Consider the following 25,148-nt stretch of genomic DNA (forward strand, 5'->3'; position numbering starts at 1 on the left):
ATAATTACGACTCTGTTGTGTCAATGGTATTTTATCAAAATGTCGACATTTATCTCATAATTCCTATTTTTTGTGTCATAACCGTATTTTATGTCACCCCTTCTATCTCACAATTGTGCCTTTTTGTCTCATCATTTCGAGTTTTTATCTGTTTATATCAATTTTGACTTCTCATAACTTTATGACTTACATACTGTAGTATCTCACAATTCTTACTTTCTTTTTTGTAACAATTTTTTTGTTTTCAATTTTTATTTTATAATTATTTTTAATGTCATCCTTTCAACATTTCTCTGCCTTTTTCTCTCCTAATCATGATTAATATCTCATAATTTTGTCTTTTAATCTCATAATTATTACATCATCACTACTCAGTATTTCATAATGATTTATTTTCCTACTGTACGGTATGTGGCAGAAATGTCCAAATGTTCACACATAGTCAGTCTTTTCTCAAAGATGGGCATCGCTCCTATCACGTCCATTAAACTAAATAAGAAACAATGCAGTAGGTTTATCAATCTGCAGCCAAAGCAATAACAGACTTCTGAATACTTTACGTGAAGTGTGAGAAGGACAGATTAAGCAGAACTACAGAGGGCCGATGAGAGCAGAGGGAAACAGTCATGGCCAGAGCCGTCAACCAAATATAAATTGCTATTTCTCTTAAAAGCTAAAACCACCGAGGGGGTGACACAGATTGCTCCGGGAGGCCCGACTCAAGGGTCCCAGACCAGCAAACACTATCGATCCCGCCTTAATTTCCTCATTATTTTCCTATTGGATTTCTGATTTCATAATCGTCATCAGGACACATTACCAGAAACGCAAAACCCAAGCAGGATTTTTTTGCCACAGTAAACATTTTCAATAAAACTTAAAAAAAAGCTGTGGAATGAAGCTGTATATTCAATTTGTGCGGCCAGCTGGTGGACTCGACCCCCTCACGCACCCCACCCGTCCACACATCCGTTTCTGCAAGCACAGAGCTCTTGGAAAGCATATACTGCACAACAGTTGTGCTTAAGGAAATGTAAAAAAGCTGTTTCTTGTGCTGACGGCTTCTCTAATGTAGATGTTTAGCATTGCACATTTTCTGCTTGATCTGAACACTTCGCTTGCTGCGTTCAGGTTAACTTTCAGAGGGAAAACTCAGCATAGAGAAACACCGGACCATCCGTCTTGAACGGGAAATATGAAACAGTTTCTGTGGTACCAGAGGGACACAAACATAATGACACTTCTTCCTCAGAAGTATCAGTCCTTTCCTCACACCGTCCCATAATACGTAACGTTCAAACACCTTGTTTGACTGCTCTTTGTTTCCCAGAACTCATTTGCAGTTGTTATTTGCATCACTTCTGTGTGACTGAGTGAAGCATGCAAACATAATTGCACTGATGAAACTTCAAAGTCCTCTGACAGCCTGCCAGGACGCTTCTCTTCCGCTCGGGAAGGATCAGCAGGAAGTCGAGGGAATCCCGATGGATCTGTAGAGGAATTCTGGGAAGCGTAGCTTTGCTGTAGCGATGTGCCAGGTTCAGGGCACGGGGCATTCGACTACGAATACAATCCTGACAGGCCCATGAGAGATGTCCTCTCTGGATCTGATCCAGGAGAAGGAGAGCGCTTGTCTCGTCTCTGTGAGCCATCGGAGCCCAAGCTCCAGAGAATAATTACAGGCATGGTTCTTTAGCGATCAGATTATTGATCGAAAGAAAACATATTTGGGTTACACTTTATTTTGATTCCACTTCCACTTTAGACATTCTCCTAACGCTGAGTAACTTTGCAGCTACATGTCTACTAACTCTCAGAGGAGACTGTTAGGTTAGGGTTAGGGTTATGTTGGGTTAGGGTTGGGGTAAGCAGAATAAGTTGACATATGCTTGCAAATAGTGTGTTGTATATCGTGTTAGATTTTAAGCAGACAGTCTACTAAAACTGTATTGACTGCTAGTTGACATTTAGTTGCAAGATTTATTTCTGTTAGTAGAATGTCTACAGTGGTCTCAAAATAAAGTGTAACCAACATGAGATCCTGGACCACTAAGGGTCCATTTATTTAACTGAGATGTTATACATCATCTGAAGCTGAATAAATAATATTTCCCTTGATGTATGGTTTGTTAGGATCAGACAATATTTAGTCGAGATACAACTATTTTGAAAATCTGGAATCTGAGGGCGCCAGAAAAAAAGGAAAAATCATCTTTAAAGTTGTACAAATTAAGTTCTTAGCAATGCATACTACAAGTAAAAAATTAAGTTTTTATATATTTATGGTAGGAAATTTTCTAAATATCTTAATGGAGCATTATCTTTACGTAATATCATAATGATTTTTGGCATAAAAGAAAAACTCAATAATTTTGACCCATACAGTGTATTATTGGCTATTTCTACTATCCCTGAGCTACTGATGACTGCTTCTGCGCTCCAGGGTCACATATTTGTTGGACCATGAAAGACTGTAAAAGGAATACATTTCATTGCTCTTTGGTTCACTCCCAGAAATAAGGTATTCATGTTTCTTCTGCATGATTTAGGGGACGGGATCTGAATCTCACAGATTTGTGTAGCATCATTCTGCAGTCTCTAAACATTTACTGTGTGCACCATCTGTCCACTTATTAAACGTACTCCTACATCTGCTAGACTTTCAACGGCCACCTATCTGTGAGAATACGTGGATGCACAGATCCACACATAAACGAACAAACGGATTCTGTTATGTTTCCTTCATGTGCAAAGAGAGAAATTTACTATGAACACAAGCCACATTGAAAAATGTATTAATGTCTTTGCATTTCATAAAAAATCAAGCCATTTATATTTATGAAATTTAGCACACACTTCTCTTTTTCTTATTTATTTATTTATTTATTTTTATTTTAATAAATGGCTTTAAATAATAAAACCATTAGAAATATTGTTCAAAATACAGAAAAACACGTTTAGACAGGACACATTTATATTAGTAAACCATGTCAATGTGAGGAACTGCGTCTGTAATTACTTTAAAAGGACAACTGTGTTGTGAATATATAAAATGCATAAATATATCAATTAAATTCTATTTATTGTATTTATATTAGCCTTATTTTATTACAAAATGACTGTATATAGTGGTTCTTCATAGAATAACGAGTAAAGGTCCCTTTTGTTAATAGTAATTCATGCATTAGTTAACATGAACTAACAATTAGCAATATATTAAAACATTTATTAATCTGTGTTAATGTTAGTTACAAAATACACTTATTGTTTGTTCATGTTAGTTCACAATGTCTTAACTAATGTTAACTAAAATTATCGAAGACTAATTAATACAAAAAGTGTTTGTTTGTGTTTACTAGTTAACAAATGCTAAATTAAATTGTATTTTTGCCAGTGCACTGTGAAAGGATTTTAATTAGGCAGATTTTTATTTAAAAAAAAAAAAAATACCCTATCTACATCATAAATATTCATATATAAACATTTCGCTAAATGCCAACCAACAGAACCATAGTGAATATTGAAAAATACAGCAAATCATTTGAAACACTGTACTTCTTATGCACAAAATGATCTTTATCACCTTTGATTTGTTCATTGAGACTGTGTTAAATGAAACTGCTTTTCTGTCGCTCTGATCCCTGATCTCACAAAAGAGCCTGTTTTACATTTGCTCATTTGAAATCTCTGCTTAACACAAGTCACAGCAGTCATAAAGCACTGAGGAGTTTCTAGCAGAGATGCTGAATGAAGCCGTTAAATCAGAGCAGAAAGCACTTAGGTAATGAAGCAGACTGCACACACTCCTGCTCCTCTTCAGAGCTCATGAAGCTCTAGCAGAAGTGATGCTGAAGAAGGGCGTTTCGCTGGGTAACTTAGATAAGAAAACCGTCGACTGAAGTCTATGTGGAGGCACAGTGAGTGCTCCTCATGCTTTTGGGCACTAAGGCTGATCCTGACACAAAAAGAGTGTGTAACCCAACTTTACCACTGCTCAAATGAATCCCAAACCTGATTAGAAAGCAATATTGCTCATTCTTTTCCTTCCAGGCATTAAATTGAAGGTCCAAATGGTACTGACCAAAGCCAGCCTAAAATGTCAACACATTCTCATGGAAATTCATAACTTTTTTACATTTTGGTGAATCTATTTGAATTCATTCACAGTGTTGGGGAAAGTTACTCTTAAAAATAATGCATTACAATATTGTGTTACTTCATTAAAAAAGGTATTTATTGTGTTACTTAGTGACTTGTTATGGAAAGTAATGTGTTATGTAACTTATGTGTTACTTGTTGTCATCTGGAAAGGGCTTTCTTCCTTGTTTCGTCTTTTTTTTTTCATCCTTTTTTAGCTACTGTAAAATCCTTTTGTCACCACAAGGGACATAACAGGTTTTTTTTTTTTTACTGTTTCTTTACCTGTCACACAATTTCTGAAACCTGACAAAATCTGCAGAACCACCTGCATAGATAGGGTACATTTTCATTTAATTTGAGCATTGAAACAGCTGATGTTTATAATCTATTGTTATTAATCACAATCCCGAACCTGACTCATCTCACGATCATCACACAGCTATGGCTCTCTCTGTTATATATAAACTCCTGACATTGAGTTGTGTGAAGAAATGTAGACGGATGATGCCAATTCTGAACCAATCAACCCGATCTCATGAAAGTGCATATAAATAGTACACCAAATGAAAACAAAAACTTGTGTATTGACACGCAAAACCTGGCTTTGGCATAGATGTGCTATGCCAAGAATTTTTGCACATCAAGTCAAGTCACCTTTATTTCTATAGCGCTTTAAACAAAATACATTGCGTTTACATTTACGTTTCTGCCATATGGACATCAACTTGAGCACTGATAAGCTACGACTAAATATAATGCAGAACCTATAATTCTCTGTAAAGCTCATAGTCACACATTCAAGCGTTGGTCAGGTATCTCTCCTGAGGTTTCGGCGAGGTGCGTGTCGATGGTTTCTCCGTGACCTTGCGCTCTGGACTCTTATGTCTTCTGGCAGGAGTGTAGGACAGGGTTTGAGAAGCATGGCCCTGTCAAACCTGTGTTTTTTGTGTGTGGGAGGTCAGAGTACCAGGGTTTAAATCCCAGTGAAGATGTTTTTGGCCTTGATCACCGTCCCGATCGATTCCTGGCTCATTCACTCTCACATGTGTCGTGTTTTATTAGTAGCTTCAGCCTTCCACCGGCCCATTCACGCGTGATCAATACCACGGACGGGACGGGACATATTTTTCTCATTTTTTAGTGCCTTAGCGCTTTTTAACCGTGTCATCTGATAAATGAGCGGCCGTCCCAAAACGCTGATTTTCCATTGATTTCTCCTTCAATCTCAACACCCTTTGCCCCGTCACTCCTCCATTGTTTGTATGTCCAGCTTTAAAAGACTGTGCTGTCTGCTTTCTTTACCCACAAACCCCTTCAGTGTCCGACCAGAGTCCCGCTTGAAGGATCAGTGAAGGAGCGCTCTTAAAACTGGCAAACATTTTTACATAATAGAGCTTGAAAAGGTCATGCATTGGACTTTTAATGCTAACAACTCTGTATTTATTTAATTTGCTTCTGATGAATTACATATGTACATTTAGATTAAACCTACACCCGTTTTAAGGCTTCTTTAAAAAGCGATAAGGTCAGTTTGTTGCATTACTTGTAAAGCGTTACTCTGTTCATTAGTGTTGGTCTGGTGAAACATGGACTTTCATTTAAGAAATGACTTAGCATTACTTTTATACAATGTATGATCTGTTCTACTGCATACCAGGATATTGTGATTCTAGCTCAAATCACAACGGATACACACACACTCACACACACACTCAACTCAATCCGATCCTGCATTATTAATGCTAAATTAAAGCCGCCGCTGTCTCCTGTCTTGAGCACAGTAATACATATTGATCCTTTCATTACCAACGAACCGCTATAACTTTCTTTACATATTGCTGAGGCATTCTGGGTAAAGCTGCAAATAAACAGATCTAATCACACTTGATGCATGTCATGCGTTCCCCGAGTCAGAGTGCAGCTGATCAATTCGGACATTTTTGTCAACGGAACAAAATTTCACGCGATCGGTTTCCGCAAAATTGCATTTGCCAAATGAATAAACCTCCATTAATGCTCATCAGAAGAATAATTTCATCGCTTCTCTACAGGTTTACAAGTGAATATCTCTGAATACCTGCAGCAGAGCCATAAACACACATTATGTAGTCCAATAACAGCACCTCGCGCGGGTTTTATTAGACCTTTCAGCCCTTATATAATGGGTTAAGTGATAAAGTGACATTTACTGCCCACTCGCAGGTCCCACGCGGAGCACAGGACCATCACACACACTCTCCATTAACACTGACTGCACAACAACGTGGAGGTGTTTTAACACTGGACCAGAGCGGACTGGCCAGACTGAGATCAGAGACCAGCTCAGGCCGGCTTAAAGTCACAATGAGATGAGAGCAGACACAAGTGATGTGTTCAGAGAAACACACGTGTGTCAGACCGGGTGCTGTCTTTTGAAAAGTGAGAGTTGCAGTCGAAAACAGACGCAGATGAAAGTGAGCTTCAGTCAGAAAGCTGCAAGATTAAAAATATATAGAATAATAATACTGATTTGTTTTTTTTTAATTCTCCATCAGTGGTTCGCATCAAGAGAGCCTCAGCAAATCTCCAATTAATACAATTTATTTTTTTATTTAACCATTTATTTTCCTTTCATTTTATGATTAGGATTATTATAGTTCAGTAATATAACTTTAAATTCTAAAAAACTAAAATGTACTATTGTACTATTGTCTTTATACATCTTATATCCATTTTAGTTATTTTAGTACACCATAAAAAGTGTAAAAATAAGGTCTAATGTACTACTGTAGAAATTGTGCCTATTGATATTAAAAAGAAGAAAAGAGAGGTGTTTTCTTCACACATTTCTTCTTCACGTTTTGAATTAATCATTGTATTCTGGGTTAAATTAAATGTCTGTAAATGTAATGGTAAATGTTTTGGCAGAAAATGACCAGTAACTTTTATCATTATGTATTATTTATTATTATCATTATCATTATTATTTTTATTTTTATTTATTTTTTTAGTTTTGGTTTTAGTTAACTATAACAACCCTTACCAATGCTCCTATTTTACTTTTAAACACTATTAAACACCTGGAAATAAGCAGCTTCGTTGGCAGAAAAGCCATATAGTGTAGATTGAGACTGAATGTATGTTCTTTTGAATACTCTGAGACTTTGAGGCTGAACGGTTTCATCCAGGGCTCCACTAAAGCCTTCACAGAAGAGCAGAAGATGTTCCTGAGGTTTCATGGTGTTCAAATGCAAACACACCTTTTACTTTTGGCCATGAAGTGCACTTAACCTGACGAGGAAACCCTTGAACAGCCGAAGAGTTGTTAGTGAAGAACTGAACCGAGCTCCAGCACAATGTACAAACCTTCAGTAATCAGTTAATGTTGAGGTTATGAATTTAGCTAGCTAGTTACATCATGATTTAATGTAGAAATCCTGCTGTACAGTCTTTCTTCCATTATCAGTGTATTGGGATACACACTTTCAGCGCAGAAGTGTGAATTGGGAAGCGGAGGCGCGTGTGGATTACCAGCGCCACCTGGAGGCACGGTCCCCCTCGACAGCGTCACACACGGGCATTAATCATAACCAGGAGAGTGTAAAATTCAATTGCCTCCCTCTATCCATTTGGAGTGAAGAAGCCTGAAGGCCAGCCTTGTACTTCACCTGAGAGAGAAAATAAATAAATAAAGAAGAAGAAGCCTCAGCCTACACTTCATCAGAGGCCCCAGCTCTGTAATAAATGGAGTGTCTCTGCGGTGGAGCTGTGCCATCAGGAACTCGCCCTCTCTCTATCTGTTTAATTCAGCGGCGAGGGAAGGGTCAGGGTGGGAGCTGCGCCGCCTGCTTCCCTCAGTCACGCTGTAAACTACCTTTTAGGAATTGTTTCTCAATAAGAAATGATCAGTCCATTTATCTGCGGCAGACGGAACTGTCTCTTCGCCCAGACCTCCAATATTTTTCGTTTGACCTGATCAGGGCAATAAACTAGAGCGAGACACTTTCGATTTGTCACCGGCCCGAGAGCTGGGTGACTGTGCGACTGATTACATCCCTCTCTCTACACACACACACACACACTCACACACACACAGACACACAGACACACACACTAACACACACACACACCAACACATAAATGCACACACAGACACGCACACACACACGTACACACACAAACTCACACACTCTCTCTACACACACACACACACACACACACACTCACACACACACACACACACACACACTCAGACACGCACACACACACAAACTCACGCACACACAAACTCTCACACACACACACACACACACACACACAAACTCACTCAGACAAACCCACTCAGACACACACACACACACACTAACACACTCACACCAACACACACATACACATGCACGTACACACACACCTGCACATACACACACTAACACACACATGGTCGTACACACGCACATGTTCACACACACTAACATACGCATGCATGTACACACACTCAATCTAACATACACATGCACACGCACGTACACACACACACTAACACATGCATGTACACACACACACACACACACACATTCACACACACTAACACATGCATGCACATACATGTACACACACACACACACACACACACACTAACACATGCATGCACATGCATGTACACATAGTTTATTCTACTCCAACTCCTCCCATGCACACACACTCCTCTGTCTTATGATTTACACTTAACAAAATACATCAGAATAACAGCCTTTGGATACTGATTTACCACAGTTTGGGATCTATTTATCATAATTTATTTATTATGTATATTTAAATACACACACATGCAGTCTATATTTTGAAAGCGTGTGTGTGCGTATGTGTGTGCGTGTGTGTGTGTGTGTGTGTGTCATATCTCTCCCGAGGGGCTGGTGAGAATCCTCCAGACTGATCTGAGGACTCTTTCTCCTCCCGTCTCCACACGTCTCTCCAGAATCTGCTGCTTCACATGAAGCTAAAGCTCTCACTCGAATTATAAATCATGCTGGAACACCATGGAGCATTGTGGGTTTCATCATTAAAAAACATCTAATAATCTGGTTGCTCTTGCCTTCCTGTTAGTTATTTTCATGAACCAAGATCATAACTGTTATTTTCACATGTACAAGGAAACTATGGAATACAATATATGTATATATATATATATATATATATATATATATACACCTCTTGTTTTAATCCATACAAACACTAAGAATTACTAATTTAGTATTATTTAAAGTCACAATATCAAAGCCATGTTTGAACTCAAGCACTGTATTTTATATTCAGATATATATGGAGTTCATTAAGCCATTTAATCTTACAGTGATATGACTGACAGCTTAAATAAAGATCCACAATGAATGACTCGGAGTGTTTTCTGTAAGGTTAGTGGGATCCTCTAATGTATCTCGTGAGCATCAGGAAGATCAGCATAACACAATGATTTCTGAAGATCGTGTGTCACTGGAGACTGGACGAATGATGCTGAAGCTTTAGCTAAATGTGCATTGGTGAGCATTAGAGACTTCTCTAGACAAGAGCAGAGATGAAAACAGATGAAATGTTTCTCTGAATGGATTTCTCTGACCAACACTGACACCTTCTGGTCAATCACACTCTTGTTTCTATCATAAACCTAGTGCTTTGCTTTTATCTGTAGTCTATAATTGTGAAGTCCTAAAACATGAAACCAGATCTAAAAATATATCTACAGTATATGCATTTCCAAAAATGCTATACATTCCCTATGCTGCTCATTTACATTTAGTCATTTAGCAGGCGCTTTAATCCAAAGTTAACATATATATCATTATATAATAGAATTGAGCTAGCCAGTGTTAGAGGCCTCTTTGTTAACTGTATAATAAATGAAAAGAAAGCAAATGGAATACAAAAAGATTAGAGAAGCTAGTTTTAAGAAAACTGAATGAACAGAGTGCAAGTCTAAAAGTAGTTTTTTAATAACAGGATTGGATTAGAGATTGCTAGAGCTCAAATAAAGCTGGGAGAGATGTGTTTTAAGCCGCTTCTTGCAGAGGTGCATGCCATCAGCACAAACACAGAACTGAACTCTTCTCCAGAGCAGGATTCATGCGTCAGTGTGCTGTAGATGTACAGGAGCCGTCTCCATTCTGGCAGTTTATATTTTACACCAGCACCACACGGACACTTCATACACATCCAAACCACACAGGTGTCCACAGTTTCCTTCTTTATTCTGGGTAAAACAGAGATGAGTACAGACTCGGCACATGTGTTACAGTGAACATCAGGCTGTGGAGCAGCACATCTGGACAGAGTCGGAGGAACATTGAGCTCAGTGTGTGAGATTTCCTGCACTGCTGTGAACTACGTGAGATGGGAATCGTTTAAAGACATGCAAGAACGTTTAAACTGCTATCAATAGGACTCTGTCAGCAGCTAACTACACTACATATACTCTACAACCACAGGGATTGTCTTCAAGACATTTGGTAATAATGTTACACAAGTAACCTTGAGTGTAGTTTTTTTTTGTTTTTTGAATATAATAAACTATACAGGGATCGAAAAATCCAACATGTCACAGTAAAACTAAAACATCACAAACATTGTCAAAACATCCCTTTATGACAGAGGCTCCGCCTCCACCCACATGATTGGCACCTCAGCTTCCTATGAAAGGCCACGCCCAGAAGAGGCGTGGCCTGAGAAGGGTTGCCATGTCCAGAGTTAGCACCCCGTTAACTTTAATAAGAAAGAAGCTCCTCCCTGAGGCTCTCATTGGCTGTGCTCTTCACTCACCACACTGAACAAGTCATGGCTGATCTTTCCTAAATGAGACACTACACTATGAATTAATTATTACACCTAACACCACAGTTTTTAGGCCAGAGGTGCATTACAAGGCTACTTAATGGGGACCTATATATATATATTAGATTAAAAAAATGGCACTTTTTTTGTCTCATGCTGACAGTGTAACTACAATTCATGTCACATTTCATATACATCAGGAAATGTTCTACGGATTTATAATATTTGGCACATAATGGTTACAAGGCCACTACGTTTGAGCTACACAGTATTTCTCCGACGAGGGTTTGAAATAACTGGTGAAAAGTAGCTTATAATAGTATTATTCTGGTTATTGTTGAGGGTAGGGCTTCGTGCGATGTTGTAAAGCTGTCGTTCTCTCGCTCTCAAACACTCAACAAATCACAGTCAAGTTATTCCAATGGCTATTAAATAATAGAAAGATGACCGTGAGCGCATGAATGTATCATATACACCTGTATGTACAAAATAGCACAGTGTTCCCTCCTTCGCCGTGTTAGTTTGAGAGGAGCGTCTATGTTCAGCTGTTGAGCAGAGACCTGAAGTGTGAGAGCAGCTCCGCTCCGCTCAGAAGACTTTGGCCCGTTTGCTGCTCAGAGACCCGTGCTACAAGACACGTCACAGAGGAACAGGAGAACAGACATCTCAAATCAATATCAGGCTGCTTTTGAAGAAAAAAGCATGGAAATATGCCTTTGTGTGACATCAACAACAATCAAAACATATTTAACTGTAGCAAAGAGCAAATATGACTGGAATGATTCATGATTATATAATGAAAGGAACTGAGCGTTTGTATAAATTATTCAGTTAAACCGGTTTTAAGTTAATCTTTAAAGGTGAGAATGTTTTTTTTAGGTGACAATTCAGCAAGGATGCATTCAACTAATCAAAAGCAACTGTGAAAGATAATTAAAATGTTACAAAAAAATGTATATTTTAAATAAATGCTGTTCTTTTGAACTTCCCAATCAACAAAGGATCTTAAAAAAATTATAATAATTATTATTTTCCACAGAAATGTGAAGCAGCACAGCTGTTTTCATCATTGATGATAATCAGTAATGTTTCTTGAGCAGTAAATCAGTATATTATTATGATTTCTGAAGATCATGTGACACCAAAGACTGGAGGAATGATGCTGAAATAAATTACATTTGAAACTTTCAGTTTACTTTCTTTTGTTACTTGTTTTATGTTTATGTTCGAAATAAAGCATTCATTCATTCATTCAAACTTATTATAAATTGTAATACTATTTTATAATATTACTGTTTTGATTGTGTTTTTGATTTTTTGTAATCGTGTTTTTTACATTTATAAACAAACATGTTTCAGAATAGTTTTCTTTACGTAGTATCTGTGTATATTTATTACATATAAATACACACACATGCATGTATACATTTAAGAAAAATGTTATGTTTACATATTAAATATGTATTTGTATATTATATGAATATAAATATAGACAAGAAAATATTTTCAATATACACATGTTCCTGTGGACGAGCACTTCTGTTGGGCAGGACTGCTGGTGTGTGTGTTTGGGGAGGGTCTCACCTTGGCCTGTCTGTAGAAGTGCGGGGCCAGCTCCACCAGCCAGGACGACTCCACCGCCGTCACGTCACGCATGTAGTACTTACTGGTCTGAACCACCTCGTTGAAGACCACCCTGAGACACGTCCACAAACAAAGAGTGAGAAACTAACTCAACCGAACAAGCTCCATTAACTCCCCATGGGTTTATATCAGTACCATTTCGGGGGCTTTTCTCCATACAGCACTGAATCAGGGTGAATGTAGAGCTCTCGGTCATCACGGAGAGTCCTGGACCATCACAACATCAGACACAAACAAAATGATTTACAGTACATTCAGGCTATCAATTTTCTACTATCATGTGTTCCCAGGGAATCAAACCCCTAACCTTTTGTGCTCAAAATTAAATTAACACATAACTTTCCATAACAAGGAAACTAAGAAACGCATTTAGTTACTTTTAATGTAATGTAATGCATTACTTTTAAAAGGTAGCTTTCCCCAACACTGCAAAAGACAGGTTTACGTCTAGAAGAGGAAACAGAAGTGAGGAGAATGGACCCACCTGTAGGAGCCCGAGTGATGCATTCGGGCGGCATTCGCAAAAAACCCAGACACAATACATCTGAGAATCACATCAGGATCACCTGAGCACAGACAGAGGAGGGAGAAACCACTGAACACATGACAATACTGATGACACCACCTTCCAGTCTGAGGAGGTAATGTGGTCAGATGAAAACTGAGAGAACATCACTGAAAGTGTGGCACGGTGAAGAGGAGAGCACCTTCACTGGAGGTCCGCGGCACCTTGAACTTGTTGAGGAGGTGTCTGAGCTGTTCACGCACAGCCACGGCCCGCAGGAGCCCTTTATAGTGGAGGAAATGATCCTGACACCACTGAGAGCTCTTCTGATGCTGCGTAACACACATCAACACATCTTCAAGTCAAGCCAGACTGCATCCTAACAGTTACAAAACTGCAAAGGATGGGATTTAATTCAACCCCTAACACTGAGTCAAACGGCGTGCTCAGTAACCTTTATAAAAGCCTCGTAAACATTCAGCATGGTGAGATGATCGCCCTCGGCCACAGCAAACTTCCTGCGCTCCCTCGCCTGACCACAGAGCACACAACAGACAGAGATTTACTGTTACACATCCGTTCAGAGACAGCATGGTTAAGAAAGCATAAAGAAACCAACAACAGACTGAAAAGACAAACGTACAGCTGATTTCTTCTGGTTGTGCGGCGCTACAAAGATGTTCTGTATTTGCATCATGGCCGCTATAGTGACGATCTCCTTGGAGCAGCCGAAGTTTCCTGACTCCAGCAGCATCTTGGCAAACATGGGACTGAGGGGGAACTCGGCCATCCGCACCCCCATGGGGTCAGTGAGACGGCCGAACTGATCCAGACCTGCCAGAGAGACAGCGGAGGAGGATATTGGTATCACGGGCACTTCAAAATACAGAGAGGAATTATTCATTACAAGTTATTCAGAATTGTAAATGCATTTTCAAAATACTTGTCCAATCAACGGGTCACACCACTGTATGCAGCGTGCAATAAATAACCATTTCAAATATTATTAAAGCACACAAATCAATTAGCAATAGCATAAACGAATACAACTGAACCTAATATCAGCTAAAGAAACCGTAACAAAAAGTTTAAAAACGCTGCATAGTTTTCTTTTCATATATAAAATACAGATGAACTAATTAAAGTTATTCAGTCAAGACCAGTGAATGATTTTCTTTTCTTCTTTGATTAACATTGATGACTGGCAGCGTTTATTAACACCGAACGCAAGCACATCTAAAAATACTGCAAATGTACGTTTTCTGTTTGCGTTCACTAAAGATGAAAACAGCTGTTTGTGATCACCATAACCATTATTTCAAAGTCCGCTTACGTTATTCTGTCTGCTTATGATATATATTTTTCTTTCTAAGTTTTATCTTAAGTGTTTTTACATAGTTTTTAGTTTTAGTATAACATTATAATACCATTCATATTTGAACTTTTGTATAATTTAAAGAGGAAAGCAATCCGATGTATAGTTACCATCTGAGGCTAATGTTTCCTGCTGGTCTATTTTCATATAAAAATACTGCATGCAGTTGCATCAAACAATGGTATAAGCACCATTCAGTGTAAATTGTGATAATCGTGATTATTAATCACAATTACATTTCCAAGGGAATAATCAACAATTAAGCTTTTTGTCATAATCGTGCAGCTCTAGATGACATACTGATGTAGTTTTCCACATACTGGTCATTAAATATGAAAGAAGTCAGTTCCAGCGCAGAACAACGGTTACTGCAGTGGAAATGCACTGAGCGATCAGAGAACAGACACAAACATGAAAAGGTGAACGCAGGAATCATTCAACAGAATGGAAATGCTTCATCTCATGGAACCCCCTGTTCTCTGGAACAGTTTTTGGATCCCTAACGAGAACACATGCAGATCCTGCCCCAGTGATCTTCTACCTCCGAGAGCGTAGAGCAGCTCCAGGGCCTGGACCATGGACTGAGCAGGTGGAGGCTGCAACACAAACACAGCGGTGCTCAGAGCACTAAACGGCTTCACACACCAGCGGATGTCTGTTAGCTGAGGTCAGGGGTCACTCACAGACAGGAAGCTGAACCGCAGCACGTTGTCAATGCCCAGAGCTTTGAGCTGCAGGATGACCGGAGCCAGATTGGAGCGCTGCATCTCAGGAACCGTCGACTCGGGCAGCTTCTCAAAGTCCTCCTCTGACACACACAGAGAAGTACACCGTTTATCCTCTGTTCAGTGTGGTAGCACGTATGCAAAACTGAATTCAGTGCTCAAACAGAATCAAACTTACTTGAAATTACCATTTAATAAATACGTTAACACAAAAAGTTAATGTTTTCAATTATATTTTTATACTAATTTTTGGGCTCTTTTTATCCTTACATTTAGCTTGTTTATTTCTATTTCAGTTTTAGCTTTAGTCATTTTATTATTGCATTTTAAACACCTTTAAGTCTCCTTATTTAATCTCAGAATAATACTGTGATTCTAAATAATGACTGTAACGGATTGAAGAGTGTATTCTCTGTTGTTGTGAGAGCTCTGTACCCGTGTAGAGCCGGAAACACTTCCCGGCGCGGTTTCTCCCCGCTCTCCCGGCTCTCTGACAGGCCGAGGCTTTAGAGATGGGCGTGACGATCAGAGACTCGATCGCCGTGTGTGGATTATACGCCCTCAGCTTCACAAACGCACAGTCGATCACAAACACCACGCCGTTAATGGTGATGGACGTCTCCGCTATATTGGTGGCGACCACCACCTGAAACACACACACACACACACACACACACACGTGCTGATTCTGTTGCACAGTGCAAACGGGACACAAAACAGTGTATTGTTGGCTATTGCTGTAAATGTCCCGTGCTACTGATGACTGCTTCTGTGCTCCGGGGACACAGATGTGTCCGCACCTTTCTGACAGTAGGGGGCATCCTCTCGAACACCCTCATCTGCTCGTTATAGGGCAGGCCCGCGTACATGGGCAGCACACACAGGTGCTTCTTCATCCCGTAACGGGACAAAGTCCGGGCCTGTTCCTGGAGCATAGACACCACCTTCTCCACCTCCTCCTGATGAAAGAGCGGGAAGAAAGGCATTGATATACGCTGACATCAGAGGAGCCTTAAAAAACATCTTTAAAAAGACATCTTTAGGACGTGAACAGTTCAAATCAATCTTGCAGGTCCACTCCAGAACAAACGTCACACACACACACCTGTCCGGTGAGAAAGGCCAGCACATCTCCATCCTCCTCCGTCTCGTGGATCTTCATCACGGTTTCCACCGTGGCCTTCACGTAGTCCGGCACAGGACTAGAGACAGAAAACATCCCGTCACTATCATTCGTGGCTCAGAGAGACGCTCGTGTCTCACAGGACAGACCAAGCTTCACCTGACAGTGTAGAAAATATCCACGGGGAAAGTGCGGCCCTCCACCGTCAGGATCGCACAGGTGTCTTTATTCGGGTCTCCAGACTCATTGAGGTTGAAGAAATCGTGGAATTTCTGAGAGAGACAATATTGTTCATGTATCAGATGTAGATGACGTCTAGCTAGGTCTTGGATTTTAAATGTTTTTAAAGAAGCTTCTTATGCTCATCAAAAATGTATTCAAAATACAGGGTGAAAAAAATTAACATTGTGAAATATTTGTTTAATATTTTAATATACTTTAAAAAAATTATTCCTATGATCGAAAGCTTGAAAGTATTTCCAGCATCATTCCTCCAGTCTTCAGTGTCACATGATCTACAGAAATCATAATAGTGTTTAAATAAATAAATTAATAAATGTATTTATTATTATTTAAAAATGAATAAATAATAATAGTGACTTATTATCAGTGCTGAAACTGTGTTGTAATATTTTTTGGAACCTGTGATATTAAGTTAAAATGATCAGTGTTTATTTAAAATATAAATATTTTCTAACAATTAAAGTCTTTACTATCACTTTTTATCCATTTAATACATCCTTGCTGAATACAAGTATTAATTATATATATATATATATATATATATATATATATATATGCTGACCCCAAACTTCTGAATAGTAGTGTATATTGTAACACAAAATTTCTATTTTGAAAAAACATTGTTTTTAACTTTTCAAAGAATCAAAAGTAAAAAGTATCACACAGGTCCCAAAAAGCACAACTGTTTCCAGCACTGATAACAAATCATCACATTTTCATGATTTCTGAAGATCATGTGACACTGAAGACTGGAGGAATGATGCTGAAAATACAGCTGTGCATTTAAAGTATATCAAAATTAATATTTCACAAAATAAAAAATAAAAAAATCTAGATTTTTGATCAAATAAATGCAGCCTTGATGAGGAGAAGAATCTTCTTTAAAAGAGCATTAACAATCTTACTGATCCCAAACTTTTGAAAGGCACTGTATATAAAATCATAAAACAATGATGGTAATGAAAATAGCTTACACCTCTTTTACAATGTGCATGATTTTATCATTTCTGAATTAAATTTTATATACGAGGACATACAGACAACGTGGTCACAGTGATACTGAGTGACCAACATGTAGAAATATGCAGAAGAAAAAGGAAATCTAATGAAGTTTATTAAAGGGTTAGTTCATCCATAAATGAAAATTATGTCATTAATAACTCACCCTCATGCCGTTCCAAACCCGTGAGACCTCCGTTCATCTTCTGAACACAGTTTAAGATATTTTAGGGACAGAGAGCTGTGTTCAGAAGATAAATGGAGGTCTCAGGGGTTTGGAACGACATGAGGGTGAGTTATTAATGACATAATTTTCATTTATGGTGAACTAACCCTTTAATACATGAGGGTTATAAAAAAGTACTTAAAATAGTGATTGTGTACATAGAGTGTGAGGAAATACTAGTTTTTATCAAATGACATTAGAACGTGTAGAGTTAAATTTAAATATCAAGCATCAAGATAAAAGTTTCCCTAAGCAAAAAAATAAATGACCCTTATTTTTATTTTATTTTTTTACCATGAATTACTGAACTAATATCATTTAGTGTAGCAATAGTTCATATAGCAATAAATCTTTTCAGGCACATTTCCAACAGAAATCATTAGATGAGGATCTCAGTTTAGCTCCAAAAACTAATTAATAATTATTTTAAATTTACCAAAGATTGCTACTATCCTTCAAACTACTAGGTTTTACCCATTTGCAAGAGGTTTTTAATAATTTAAAATCAAATCAAATTTAGTATGATAATTTATTCTTCTATGTGTTTTAATAAGCACAAGTCAGAATAAGTATGTTTTTTTTTTAACATAAATATATCTGTGACAAAGTAACTTTATTTGACCCATGTATATTTAGTCAGAGGTTGGATTTACCTTGGCATCCAAAGTTGCTGAAGCAACGATCAATCGCAGGTCTCTGCGCTTCTTCTGAATCTGTAAAGACCGAGATAACAATGGGAAGAAAACCCTCACACATATGCTCATCTGACAGATGATAGAAAGCAAAAAGAGCATCACCTTCTTCAGGAGGCCGATGGCGATGTCAGTGTAAAGTGTTCGCTCGTGAGCTTCATCCAGAATTATCACACTACACCAAAACAACACCAATGACATGATCAGAAATCAGGCCGTCACCAGGAAACCTCTCAGTGCACGATAGGCCTTTCAAAATGACTGAAAAACTCAATTCAAATTGTGTACTTAGAAACTAGCAATATTCAAATTATATTTGAATTTAAAAGACATCATTTCAGTTGGGGGAACAAAGCTTTTGGCTTCTCTCCGGAGGCCACAAGCCAAATATTACTAATTCACATTTATTAAAGTAATAAAATAACACTGCTATCTTTAAAAGGGAATAATGTTACAAAATAATAATAATTATAAACCACACATAATTACTTAAGGTGCTTAAACAATTATAAACAAAATAGCATCATGTATATATCCAAAGTGAAATAAAAAGGACCGAAAACCAATCACTAAGGGTACTTTTTCATTTAAAAACAAGAGATGCAGTAGGATGGGTAAAAACCCACCATAACGTTTTTAGACATGTTTTTTATTTATTTTATTTTATTTTTTTAAGTTGAGCATCTCAGGTTATGTATGTAACCCTGGTTCCCTGAGAAGGGAACGAGACACCGAATCCTCTAGCGACAGCCTATGACCTCATTACCAGTGCGACCACAGTCGGTGTGTTCAAACGGGATATATCGCCCCCTGAAGGGCACTTCGGGGTGAAAACAATCACGGCCGCCATATTTTAGGGTCATTCTAAACCAAAGTGCTCAAAACTGGCGACTTCAAAGGGCCCTTCTGAATGAGGTATTTCAAAGGGTACAACTGATGGACACTTTGGCGCCCCATGATACTTTACGCAGATTATTTCCATGATGACGGTGGCTCTGTATGGGCATGAGATGATGTCGCAGAAGGGCACTTCAAGGAAATGTTGTTTGGTCCCCTACACCCTGCAACCCTTCAAAGCTCTCACTCCAGAGGGTAAACTCTTTGAAGGGATTAGGGAATAGTGGTCGCTATGGAAAAATGGTATACTCATGCTGCCATGCGGAGGGGAGTGCATGTCAAGCACAAAAGCAAGCAATAAGCACCAACTCTACCAAGGTTTTGGGAGTTGCCCCAAGGGGTGCCTTAAAGGCTGTCAGTGCCACAGTCACCTTTGGCTAAAGGCCAGAGCTGCATACCTCATTAACTTACCTGTTAAGGGATGGAACTGAGGAAGCCTAAACCCAGGGCACTGCTCGAAGACTTGGAATCAGAAAAAAATAGATTCCTTTAAGGGGATATGGCCAAGCGTTTAGGGACACTGTAACTAGACCCTGACCTGTCACCCAGGGGCTACCACCAGCTCTGTCAAGAGCTTGCTCAAAGGAACAGACACAACAGACCCTTAGTAGCAAACACCCTGCTTAAAAAGGTTTCACCAAGCATACATCAGTTGAGTGAGGCCAAATACCTAATAGAAAAACCCTCCTACTGAAAGGAGCATCACCAAGAGTGCTAGTTTGACCACAGGTACAGGACGGACCAAAAAGCCATTCATGCACATGGTAAAGCTCCTCAGAGCGAGTGCCTAAGAACAGACCTTCAGAGGAAGGGAACACATGTAGTGGAATGACAAAGCTCAACTTGACTTGAAAACTCATGTGCAAACTCATGTACATGTGCAAAATGGACACAAGGTAGCTTAAGAATCAAGAAGCCCCTCAGAACGAGACCCCGTAGAGCCTCGGGGGTTGTAGCGTTAAGGTTAGGGGAACCAGGTTCTGTGTCTGTGACCTACTCGCAAATAGCCCTCAGGCTAGCGAGAGGGGAGTACAGTCAAGCTCCTAACCCCAGAGTTCAGGGCCAAGCATTAAAGAGGCTCACAAGCCAACACTTGAGCACAGAGAGTCATACAACCATGAATGAAAGTAAAGGCACAGAAAATGGGCTCTCGGAGTGCAGTATAATATGGTTATCTGATATCTACAAACTCTGGTAAATGGTGAAGTACTCACCTCCCCTCTCAGTAGTCCCGTGAATGCATTACGATGAGCACAAGCCATCTCCTCGTGAGTCGAGCATGTTCAGTTCATGCTTGTCTCTCACAAAGAAAAAAGCAATGAATGCAATGAGCGCATTCAACTTGCAGGAGAGCTCTTCACCACACACACAACACACGAGCCATGTGAAACTGCAGGTATCAGAGCAAAGTTTCTGGCGAGAGAACATGCACTCCTAGTCGTGCTTTAGCTTACCGCTCAGAGAAGACAAAGAAGAGGATGACGTGTTCTTCCAGCTCCCTTTCAAACTGAGGTTGCGCTGGTAATGACATCATAGGCTGTTGCTGACCAATGTTATTGTCATGTTTAGATATATGCTTAAGACACCTGTCACGCCGAAGACGTCAGTTTAAAGTTCCCGTTTATCTTACATGGCTTTCTAAAATTGCTGCTCTCTTGTGCGAGATGCGAGTGCAACGGTAATAGATGCCTTCATAGAACATGCATTAAATATGCATTTAGTGTGTATGGCTTGGATTCAGTTTTGACGTTAACAAGATTATCTCCACATTGATGTTCCCTTTTTCTGCAATATTTTTGAATAAACAACAAAGCAGCACTGCATCCAATGTGGATTTTTTTTTTTTCGTCAAATATTCGAAGCACCACTGCTGCTTTACCTGTACTTCTTCAGCAGCGGGTCAGACATCATCTCCCGAACCAACATCCCGTCTGTGAGAAACTGAGACCGAGAGAACAGGAAGTCACTGTAAAGATGGACAGCAGACGTAACACTAGTAAACCAGAGTCTATCTGTACCTTAATGCGTGTGGCGTGCGGGTCAGAGCAGTCATCGAAGCGGATGCTGTAGCCCACCTCATGCCCCAGATACGCCCCCCGCTCCTCTGCCACGCGACCGGCCACCTGTGAGCACACGATCACATACAGAGAGCAGCCCACAGCAGACATTCACGTTCAGATTTAACTGAAGAGAAGAGTTACGTACAGATGTGGCAGCCACTCGCCGCGGCTGAGTCACGGCGATCACCTTCCCGTCCGCCGCCCATCCCGCCTCCAGCAGATACTGCCCAAACATCAACAACATCACAACACTCTTCTGACCTACAAGACTCTCTTTACTGCTTCGGTCAAGCAAATCTGTTTATTATCGTGATTAGGGGTGGGAATCTATGGGCTATCTCACGATTCGATTTGATTAATGATGCATCGAATGTTGTCATACAACCTGTACATCTATTAGGGGTGGGAATCTTCAGGCACTTCATGATCCGATCCAATTCTGATTCTGGGAGTCACGATCCAATTCCAAAATGATTCTTGGTCTACATTTTTTCCCCAATTAATTAGGGCTGTGCAAAAAATCGAATGCGATTTTCATGCGCATCTTATCAGTAAAGGCACTCCTGTGATTAGTAGTATATCTCCAGCACGTGCGTTCAAATCAGGATTGCCAGGTTTTCAAAACAAACCTGCCCAATTACTTCTCAAAACTAGCCCAATCGCGTTTCGTTCCGGTCGATAAAATAAAAACTTTTTTGCGGGGTTCCCTTGGTAAAAATAAGAATTTTAGGGGCTAAACATCACATTATTTGTATTGGGGTCGCTTCGACCCGCAGACTTGGCAACACTGGTTGGCCTTTACTACACAGAGCCGTAATTCACGGAAAATCCACACAAAATCTATTTCAATATCGCAGGCGATTCTTTGTCGATTCTGAAAGTGATTTTGTGCAGCTTGTCAGTGAACTATGGCTCTGTGTAGTAAATGCTGCTCCCCTTGAACCAGTTTTTCATGTCCATGGGTTGAAGCGACCCCAATACCAATAACGTGATGTTCAGCCCCTAAAATGCGTGCACACGTGCGACAATGTAAACAAGCTCAGAATCTTTTCCAAAATGTTGAATTGAAGAGAGAATTGCGATGAATTGAAGAATCGATTTTTTCTCCCACCCCTAGTTGTGGTATGATGTCACACAGTTTTAAATTCATGTCTTAATTCAGACAGGAGGTCATGCTGTGAAGTATCGATCTGCCATTGGTCACACGGCTTCATGTGATGTGAATTCACAGGTCAGAGTTCAACTTAAACTTTGGAACGCTTGGAAACTTTTTACATGGGCTCGTGTTTCCAGTCTGACGCATTTGTATGCGTATGAATGGAAGTCAATGGAACGAAAAGTGCAGTGTGACCACCCCCTTGATATTGACTGATTGAGGAAAAGCTTCACGTCTGATTGGCCAGCGCTGGACAAACCTGTGGGATTTGTGTGCTTTTTCCAGATCCTGTTTCTCCAACAATCACCACAGTCTGGAAACTCTCCACCAGATACAGGATATTGTTTCTGTGCTGGATGCAAAAAAAATAAAAAAGATTAAAAAACATCATTTATAAATGCAGAAACTTCACTATGAAATACAACTGTATTGTAAACATGCAAACAAAATTATTAAGTAAAATACATTTTCAAAAAAGGATCAATTTTGTTGCATCTTCTAATAAAAATATAAAGGTAGCAGCATAAAATTATAATTAGTGGTGTTTGCTTTACAATATTTTGAATTTGCAATAACTCATAACACACCAGAAACACTTTAGCCACTAAATAAGATATAATTTCTGTTAATTAACACTGAAATAAAATAAAATAAAATTCTTAGAAGAAAACCTAAACACTATGCATTTTGCATTGGCAAATAAGGGTAATAAATGTTTAACCTAGAGTATTAAAATTACATTAACTAAAACAGAAATGTAAAAAAAAATAAAACTTGAAAAGCATGAACTGAGTACTTAAAAAAAAATTACATGAAAAAGAATGACAACACATGAACAGAAAAGTCGAAGTAACATTAAAATGAAAGCTGTAACAGTACAAGCTGCTTCAAACTCTTAATAGATCGAGTAACAGTTTTTGTGGGGACACCTTGAAGACGGGCAGCCTCTGCCTCTGTTTCTCGATGGAGAGCGCTGTGTGGGGGTTATAGATGATGGGGGAGCCGGTGGTCTCAGAGCACAGATCCCTCTCCTCACACACACCTGGAGCCTCCGAGCCTGACACACACACACACACACACACACACACACACACACACAGAGAGAGAGAGAGAGAGACACACACAGACAGACACACACACACACACACACACAGACAGACAGACACACCCACATGTGAATGAATGAATGTGGATGAATGCTGCGCGTCAGTCAGAATCGAGTCATCCTAGAGCGTTACAGCGCGGTCACTTTGCTGCATGCTGTGTTCTGTTGCTGTGATGCATGTAGCACGTGATAGTGTTATTACATTAGAGTCATGAAGCACTGCAGTCACACACTAATACATCAAACACACACTTGAGAACAGAGAAACAACAACACGCCGCTGCGGCACGCCTTCACTCTGTAGTTACTACTACCAGACAAAATAAAAGTGAACATGTCAGAATAACTCTGTGAGATGTGATGCGATTTTTACCGGGTTTCCAGAATTTCATGGTGGAGTGGGGCGCCGCCATGATGCACTACGTTATCGAGCGTAATGACGCGTGGACGTCATACAGTTGCGTCGGTACGCTCTGTCGCATAGTTACATACACCCAGACAGTAAAAAGACCTGTCGCTGTGTAAACTATGCTGTAAACTGGCCTGTCAATCATGTTGTCACAGTAAACGTCCTCCACATTTCATCTCATTTAACTTCCTACCATTCTGGAGAGAAATTAAGCCGCGGGTCTTTATGCAGAAAACTCTGCTTTTTAAAGTTAATGGCCAAACGGATGTTTATAAAAGTTCACAATGTTGTTACAGATGAAATATCCTAACAGAGATAACATACATTAAAAAAAATTAACAGGTTTAATTGCAGATTATTATTAGTAACTCAAATCCTGTCGGTTATGGCGTCGGTCGCGCACATGCGCCATGTTTGTAGTTTTTTAACTTCTTTATCGTGTTTGTAGTCCAGAACCGAATCATTCGTCAAAGCGCAATGGATTGCGGGTAATATTAGCCTCGGCACGGATCATCCACGCTTCAAAAGTCGATAGTCGCCCATCCGGGGACTTCTGGCATACTCTTTTCACCATACTATTCTTTGGGACACTTATTTTAATCTCACATACTGTTTAGGACGGATAGTATGAACATGGGACACAGGGAAAGACATTCCTCGTACTTCTTCTCCTTCTTTAGGTTTTAAAGACAGCTGAAACCTGCCTACTGCCATATTCTGGAGTTATATTATTAAAACAACTCCTCGCCTCCACTCCACATTAATATGTCCTTTAGTACACGTCCGGTTAGCCCTGAGCCATATAATAGAGTGATATCTCTCTATATGGCTCTGGGTTAGTCCTACACTTTCCATTTGTTTCATCATAATATTCCTCTCAGTTTCGTGTTTCCTACACACGGTAATCACGTGCTCTGTTCATTATTGTTGTTTTAAATAAAATAAATACACTTAAAAATACGAATGTTAATTAATCTTAATTTAGGAAGTAAGTAAAATATTAAATGCAATGACACAATAATTCGTTATGTTTGTAAAATACTTGGAA

The 25,148-nt window shown here is 39.4% G+C and overlaps 1 protein-coding gene across 1 annotated transcript; it reads right to left on the reverse strand.

Annotated features, from left to right (window-relative positions):
* Positions 1–10,344: 10,344 nt before the first annotated feature.
* dhx35 (DEAH-box helicase 35) lies at positions 10,345–24,542 on the reverse strand. Its single transcript, XM_052593743.1, has 21 exons — positions 24,065–24,542; positions 23,516–23,643; positions 22,846–22,938; positions 21,576–21,653; positions 21,389–21,493; positions 21,250–21,311; positions 18,579–18,648; positions 18,435–18,494; positions 16,473–16,585; positions 16,296–16,392; positions 15,991–16,149; positions 15,626–15,836; positions 15,149–15,273; positions 15,007–15,061; positions 13,734–13,924; positions 13,545–13,622; positions 13,293–13,422; positions 13,070–13,151; positions 12,721–12,792; positions 12,526–12,637; positions 10,345–11,568 (listed from the first exon to the last, which is right to left on the reverse strand). Exons 1-21 carry the CDS (start codon positions 24,102–24,104, stop codon positions 11,530–11,532), a joined length of 2,100 nt encoding a protein of 699 aa, XP_052449703.1. The 5' UTR covers positions 24,105–24,542; the 3' UTR covers positions 10,345–11,529.
* Between the last annotated feature and the right edge of the window lie 606 nt (positions 24,543–25,148).

This window comes from Carassius gibelio, chromosome B23 (genome assembly GCF_023724105.1).
Source record: "Carassius gibelio isolate Cgi1373 ecotype wild population from Czech Republic chromosome B23, carGib1.2-hapl.c, whole genome shotgun sequence".
NCBI lineage: Eukaryota > Metazoa > Chordata > Actinopteri > Cypriniformes > Cyprinidae > Carassius > Carassius gibelio.

Excerpts from the sequence above, each read along its gene's own strand:
- dhx35 (XM_052593743.1), bottom strand. The coding sequence starts at position 24,104 with ATGGCGGCGCCCCACTCCACCATGAAATTCTGGAAACCCG. Across the intron at positions 16,586-18,434 it reads CAGCAACTTTGGATGCCAAG|AAATTCCACGATTTCTTCAA; the intron begins GTAAATCCAACC and ends TGTCTCTCTCAG. Across the intron at positions 15,062-15,148 it reads TGCGGTTCAGCTTCCTGTCT|CCTCCACCTGCTCAGTCCAT; the intron begins GTGAGTGACCCC and ends TTTGTGTTGCAG.